Source organism: Notolepis coatsorum (genome assembly GCF_963971535.1).
Source record: "Notolepis coatsorum genome assembly, contig: SCAFFOLD_197, whole genome shotgun sequence".
Classification (NCBI taxonomy): domain Eukaryota; kingdom Metazoa; phylum Chordata; class Actinopteri; order Aulopiformes; family Paralepididae; genus Notolepis; species Notolepis coatsorum.
This window is the reverse complement of record NW_028169795.1, coordinates 418,635-426,075: the sequence shown is the minus strand read 5'-3', so window position 1 is coordinate 426,075 and position 7,441 is coordinate 418,635. Positions and strand designations below refer to the sequence as shown.

The 7,441-nt window shown below is 45.6% G+C and overlaps 1 protein-coding gene across 1 annotated transcript; it reads right to left on the bottom strand.

The window, feature by feature from the left end:
• Positions 1-244: 244 nt before the first annotated feature.
• LOC311248025 (uncharacterized protein) lies at positions 245-6,422 on the bottom strand (the record flags this gene model as incomplete). The annotated part of the gene is made up of 5 exons (XM_084338989.1): positions 245-2,220; positions 3,889-3,958; positions 4,165-4,230; positions 6,223-6,266; positions 6,357-6,422. 5 exons carry the CDS (start codon positions 6,420-6,422, stop codon positions 532-534), a joined length of 1,935 nt encoding a protein of 644 aa, XP_084195115.1. The 3' UTR covers positions 245-531.
• Between the last annotated feature and the right edge of the window lie 1,019 nt (positions 6,423-7,441).

The window sequence follows — 7,441 nt, the reverse complement described above, 5'->3', positions numbered from 1 at the left end:
TTAATGGCTCGCATTATTTAGATCATTTAAAAGAAACCAACATGTTTCGGTCCAACATCAGGGTATACATAACTAACTAACTAAGTTACCTATACCCTGATGAAGGCCCTGATTGTAGGCCGAAACATGTTGGTTTCTTTTAAATTATCTAAATAATGTGAGCCATTCAATAAAGACTTTTAAAAAATGTGTAGAGCTGCCTTCAAAAACCTAAATTTTTCTATAACTAACGGATCCTACCCCCGGATTTAATCCAAAGAGCACCTACTGAAACACAAAACCACGAACGCTGCAGCCCTCTCTCTCCATAGCCTCTTTTTGATCAAATAACTGAACCGTGTGTCGAGTTGTGCCGGCACAAATTATACATCCACCATAGTTGCAGCTCGAGCTGTTCTGGGAGGTACAGTCAGAGAGAGAGGGGGGGGGGGTCTTGGCCGCTGACTGACAGGCCCCCCAGATGAGCGCCGCCGCGGTGTTAGTTAGCGGTTGGCAGGAAGTTGGCGCGAGGCCCCCCCCCCCGGCGTCCAGTCAGTGGTTGAGCGAGCTGAAGAACCCCACGCTGGTGGGAGACTCCTTCACCGTCACCGTGATGAAGTTGGCCGTGACGTCCGTGACGAACACGTGCTCCAGGAGGCTCCTGGCCGGACGCCAGTCCGTCTCCATGTCCATGTTGTCCATCTCCATGGAGACGGCGCCCAGGCTGCTGGGTCGTCTGTTGCCGGGATACGGCGAGGCGTCGTCGTCGTCGTCGTGTTCCGACTCCTCACTGCTGCTGGTCTCGTCGGAGTCGCCCGTGCTGAGCTCGTTAAGAAGGGTCCTGTTTTGAGAGCCGCCGCGGTCGTTCGTGGCGACGACGAGGCCGTGTTTCCTCTCGTCCTGCCTCCCGCCGCCGCCGCCTCCGACTACTTTCTCCAGCCGGCCGTTCCCTCGCCCCGAGCTGCTCGCCCCCGCCGCCCCCTTGCCGTCTCTCTCGGTGGTGCCGACCGACATGTCCTTCCCCCGGTCCTCTCTCACTCTCCCCTGCTCTCCTCCTCCTCCCCCTGGTGTCGGACCGGAGCGTTGCGCGGTGGTCGGCACGCGTGTCTCTTTAAGGCTCCCCGTTGTTGCGCCTTTCACCACGGGGCCGGGGGCGGCGCCGCTCCGGAGGCTCGACCTCGACACCGTCGCCATGGAACCACCACCGCTGCTGCCGTTTCCCTGGTGACTGTTGCCGGGCGCCGGCTTGTTGTTGTTGACGCTCTGCAGGTTGAGGGCTCGGAGGCTCAGGGCCTGGTTGGCGGCGCGCTCTCGGGCCGAGATGGGCGGGTGGGACGAGATGGACTTGGAGCCGGAGTTCTGCTGCTGACCGCTGACGCCGCTCTGACCTCCGGGGCCCTCGTGCCTCCTCTGGCCCGCCGCCGGGCGCTGGCCCACCGGGCTACCCGCCACACGGCCGCCCCCCGCCACCCCAAAGCCACCCGGTGACCCCGACGAGCCGCCCCCCGGTTTCAGAGTCGACGAAGAAGACGTCTTGACCCCCTCCCCCCCTCTGCTGCCGCCCGTGTCCGAGGCGGCGGAGCGCTTGAGGTCGTGCGAGGAGGAGCTTTTAGAGTGAGAGGAGGAAGGATTGGGTCTGTTGTTGTGGGAGGAAGAGGAGGAGGAGGAGGAAGGAGAGGTGGTGGACGCGGAGGGGGAGGAGCGGTTGGCCCACACGCAGTTGAGGGACCCCGGCTTATTATTAGAGGACGACCCCGTCTGGGAGAAGGACCCCGAGGAGCCCTGGGACCCGGACCCCGCCTCGTCGCGGCACGCCCTGCCCAGCCCCGTGTACGTGAAGCTGGCCGGCTGCAGGGGCTTCTTCACCCCGGATCTGAGCTCTTCTCGGCGAGGGTCCCGGTGGGGCCTGAGGACCTGGTGGTGTCGCGGGGGCGGGGGAGGAGGATGAGGTGGCCTGCCCTTTGCCTGTCTCAAAGCCCTCAACTCGGGGTGGAGCGGCTTTCTGCCGCGCTTCTTCGGGACGACGGGCTCCGGTTCGGCCAACGGCGCCGCCTGAGGTCTCTTCTGGGGGACGGGGCGGGGGACCCGAAGACGGGGCGCCGGCTTGGCCTTCTTCTTCCCGTGATCTTCATCCTCGTCGTCGTCGTCGTCCTCTTCGGAAGAAGAGGAGGCGGAGGAGGAGAGGCCAGACGAGGAAGAGGATGAGGAGTGGCTGTCCTTCTCGGCAGCAGGCTCAGGTTCCTACAGAGATGGATATACGTCGTGTGTCACGGCCCGGAGCATTTTTTATTTACAACACAAATTAAGGTTTATCTCAGCCAGGACTGTAAACACAACTAAAACTAACACGTTGGATGTTGTTCAAATTCAAAAATAAAACAAGATGCTTCGCCTCCCCGACCCCGGACTACACTTGAGAAACACTGTTGCTGCTGCTATACTGTATTGCACATACATTTTTTCTTTGGAGTTTTTCATTGCAATATGGAATGAGCACAAGGTCAAACTGTACACATATATGCCAGACGTATTGCACATAATTATACTTATATTTGACAAGTAGTCAAAATATAGGTCTGTTGGACGTAAACAATATACATATCGCACAAAGCCATGTATAATTAGTAGGGATGCTCGATATTTTACCGATATACCGATATTGTCCAACTCTTAATTTCCGATACCGATATCAACCGATCATTTGTATAGAAATGTAAAAAAAAATATTGAAAACCCATACCGATATTTTTTGATATCACATTTGAATGCTATCACATTTGAATGCTGATATCGGCCGATAATATCGGTAGGCCGATAATATCGGACATCCCTAATAATTAGTCAAAATATAGGTCTGTTGAATGTAAACAGTATACCTATTGCACAAAGCTATGTATAAGTAGACTAAATATAGGTCTGTTGGATGTAAATAATGTACATATTGCACAAAGCTACGTATAAGTAGTCAAAGTAATAGGTCTGTTGAATATAGACTACAGCGAGTACACCACAAAATAAATATATAGATATTGTTTCGGACATAGAGTCAATTAAACAGATACGTACACTCCGGACAAGGACTGTACAGCAGAAACAGAGGAAAGGAACTTTTTTTTTCTTTTTTAAGTGAGAAGGTAAACATCAGGTTACACCTGCACATGTAGACAGGTCAATCGACTGGACAGTGCTAGGCTAGAAGTGAGCATTATTTATGGGGGGGGGTCGATTGAACCTTGTTCCCCAACATAAGTAAAGAAACTACCCCATCGCTGCTGGCGGGACAACACCTTGTAACTCCATTTTTTTTTTTTTTTTAATCAACTCAGTAGATGATCCTTTATGTGTGTGGTCTTACAAAGTCTACACAATGGGAAAGCATTAAACCAATCATCCGTCTAAACCTCGTAACTATATTCGCCCTCAAATCTGTGTTCGTTTTTTTCATCTGCTGAAAAGTTGGGTTTTTGGAGTTACAAGGTTGTCCCGCCAGCAGCGATATGTTTTATAAAATCTAGCTGTAGAACCCCTTACGACACACCTTATTTTTTTATTACATACATTTTTCTTGTTGGAACTGTACATAGCCATTTTGTTATCTATATTTCATATAGTGTAATATCTGCACACGTTGTTAGAATTGTATATACGCTAGTCATCTTGCTGTTATTTTATTCTATGGTATTTTATTTTACATTATATTGGATGCTGCTACGGTTGAGGAACCGTCCACAACTAATCGAATTCCACTCGTTTTTAATTTTTTGCTGTAACAACAGGTGCCCGAATGACAATAAAAGGAATGTGAATCTGATCAGACCGACAGCTGTGGGTCATCATTGGAGTTTCTATATCCAACAGAAGCTACTGTAGGAGGACGATCTCTCAGTCAGCAGCCACTTTGATAGTTACCAGTATTTTCCGTGGCCGTCCTCTCGGCCTCTTCCCTTTCTTTTGGAACAGCAGCTCCCTCTCCTGTTCCCTGGAGAAAACACAAGCACAGTACGGATGGAAACTTAGAGCCCCGTTCCACATTACATCTGTGCTTTAAAAAAAAAAAAAAAAACAGCCACCAACTGGGTGAGCTGATCATAATAATATCACTCACGTCTGCCATAGTCGATTTAATGTATAGCCAGTTAATATTGTGGAAGTGTAAGCAGACTACACACACACACACACACGCACCTCTTGTGGAAAGCTGCCAGCAACCTGGGGTCCAATATATTCTCCTCTGGCTCCCAACTGTTGTGCCTGAGGATTTATCACAAAATCAAATTAAATCAAAAAGAGGACTCGGAATGTATTACTTTTAATGTAATACCATGTGTTATCTCGACGCTCGATGTGAACTGTATATACTCTTTATATGGTGAGCTACAGGAACATAAGCCTGAATCTGAATTAACCCTTTCACTGCCGCACTATCAAAATGGTTAACCCTTTCCACTGCGACAATACACATAAGGTTAAAACCCTTTCACTGCCACACACGACAGCCGGTTAACCCTTTCACTGCCACGCACGACAGACGGTTATTTTGATAGTAAAGGGTTAACCGTATGTCGTCAGTCAGAGTCAGAGATTTTATTTGCCATGTATGGACGAATCCACATTGGAATACAGGTACAGAGCAAACACTGTGTGTCGACTACAACTAATCCAACACAGGAGCAGAGTAGAAACAGTACAGACAAAAATATGTAAAAACACAGACAGTATAAAAGGACAAATGCTAAAGTTGATATCAACATCCCCTAAAAGTGCATATCATAGTAAAGTGCATAATGCATAGAGGCACAATTTACAGTAAAAGTTAAAAATATAATCAAAGTGCCTGATGCACAGACACACACGTGTGGCAGTGAAAGGGTTAACAATGTAAAAGATGATGCCTTCATTCATGCAGTACGGGGCTCACACTGACCAATACATAGCTTATTGGGACTATGGTGGTTGTGTGCAAGGCAGCTTGACGTCAATAACATTATGAAAGCCAGCTATAGCTCTTTCACATTGTGCACGAAAACAATCAGCGTTGGGGGGGGGGGGGGGGGGGGGGGTGCATCCCGCATCCAAGGAAGTATATTATTTAGATTTTGTCGATAATACAATGGTACAGTTACCCCCCCTCCACCCCTCCTACCAACCTCCTGCCTACCAACCTCCTCCAATGTACAGTTTCTATGTCAAATGTATATACTCTCTTTTTTAGACTCTTCTTGTATCACAAACAGTACTGTATTTGTAAATCTGGTATGTCATAAATGTATAGATGTAGCAGTACTGTCTATCTGTATGTCATAAATGTTATGACCAATTGAAAATGGGGGACCCTGATGTAAACAAGACTAAAGTCTCTCTCTGGTCTGCATCCCCTTAATATTGAGCCGTACTGTATTGTACCCATTCTGCAATCAGTTAATAACATTTTCAATCAATCAAGCTTGGGACTATGGTGGTTGTGCAAGGCAGCTTGACGTTAATAACATTAAGAAAGCCAGCTATAGCTCTTTCACATTGTGCACGAAAACAATCAGCATCCAAGGAAGTATAACGGTACTTTATTTCCCATCTCTGGTGGTAGAGCTGTATAACCGACCGGTGACCAAGTGAAGAACAGATACGATTAGTGACCTACTACTAGTAATGTCACTGTGGCAACTGATATCATCAGCTGCTTGGTTGATTGAACATTTTATTTAACAGATTGCAGAATCTGGGTACAGTACAATACAGTACGGCTCAATACACACAATTGTTAAGGGGATGCAGACCAGAGAAAGACTTTAGTCTTGTTTACATCAGGGTCCCCCATTTTCAATTCATCATAACATACATGACATACAGATAGACACAGTACTGCTACATCTATACATTTATGACATACCAGATCTGCAAATACAGTACTGTTTGTGATACAAAAAGAGTCATGCATGTCATAAATGTTATGATGAATTGAAAATGGGGGACCCTGATGTAAACTAGCTGCTTGGGGCTAAAGGGGGCTGAGGAGGAGCTGGATGGCTTTGAAGAAAAAAACAAATAAGATGAATAAATGACTGCATCGTTTTGCTCCCATGCGTCTGCAGCGGTGTATCGATAATAAACTAATCGATCAAAAAGGCCCGAGATACCGGGTGATAAAGAGCAAGAAGCGTGTCATTGTTACAGCCTAGTAGTATTATTATTATTATTAATAACCGTTAGCTCCCTCGGCTAACAGAGGAGCTAGCAGCTACTCACTTGGACGACCAGCCCCTCCACTTCACCAGGTACTCAAACTTGCCCTGCAGAGAGAAGGGAATGGAAAGAAGAATGAGCAAAAACGAGTTATACGGTTATATATAATAACATCACACTATCGACGTTTCTCCCACCTTTCGGGGTCGTTTGTTGAGGATGCACTCCGCGTCGAAGACCTGCCCTACAGTCACCCCCTCCATTGCTACGGAAGCCCCCTGTTGTATTTACGAGCTGAGCTGCAGGGAGAAAGCAGGGTGTTTTGGGGGACTTGTCCCCGCGCAGACACCGTAGTCCTTGTCATCACTTTCACTTCTCAAAGCTCCTCCCCTCTTGGTAAACATGTTGTACATTTAAATGGATAGACTTGGATTGATTGATTGATTTTATTGTGGATTAGAGACATCATCCAAGCAAAAATTTTTTATTAAAAAAATTTAATAATATTTTTTTAATTAAGCAAAAATATCAATACATTTAAAGGTAGCTATAAACAAGCACTTATGGACACATAAGAGAGAGGAGCTTGAGCTGTAATATGACTGCCTATTATTTTTTCTCATTTGGATATTTGGATATATAAAAAACTGTACTTTTATTTTTATTTTTTTTATTATTTGTTATATTATTTTTATTTGTATTAAATTATAATGTCAAATAGTGTAAGGAAGGGGCAGGGCTTGATAAGTTGTTTTACTTCTTCCCCCTGTTCCTTCTCGAACACTTATTGTATGGAAATAGTCTTTGAATATTTACCTTTTTGTTTTTTAAACTTGTTTTATGTTTCTATGTTTGAGACAAATAAAAATCAAATCAAATCAAATCAAGGGATTAAAAATATGATAACATGCAAGCACTTACTTCCATCATGGTCCTCCCTGGTATTAAAAAACAGGACATTATTACATCAACATAAAACAACATCATCAAACATTAAGATACAATATTATGCATATACAGTTGAAGATAAAAGAATAATAAATTAAATACATATGCTACCCTCTCTTTCCTATGCCGATAGCCATGATCCAGTGGCGGCTCGCCACTGGTGGCGCTATGGGCGCCGACCCACCTGTTAAATGAGAGAAGAAGAAAAAAAAAAAAAAAAGTTTTTTGTTTTATAGCCCTATAAATAATATAAACATGTTTAAAATGAATAATATTTACTCATTTTAAGTATGTTTGTATTTCCAATGCACAATATAACGTTATTATCTAAATA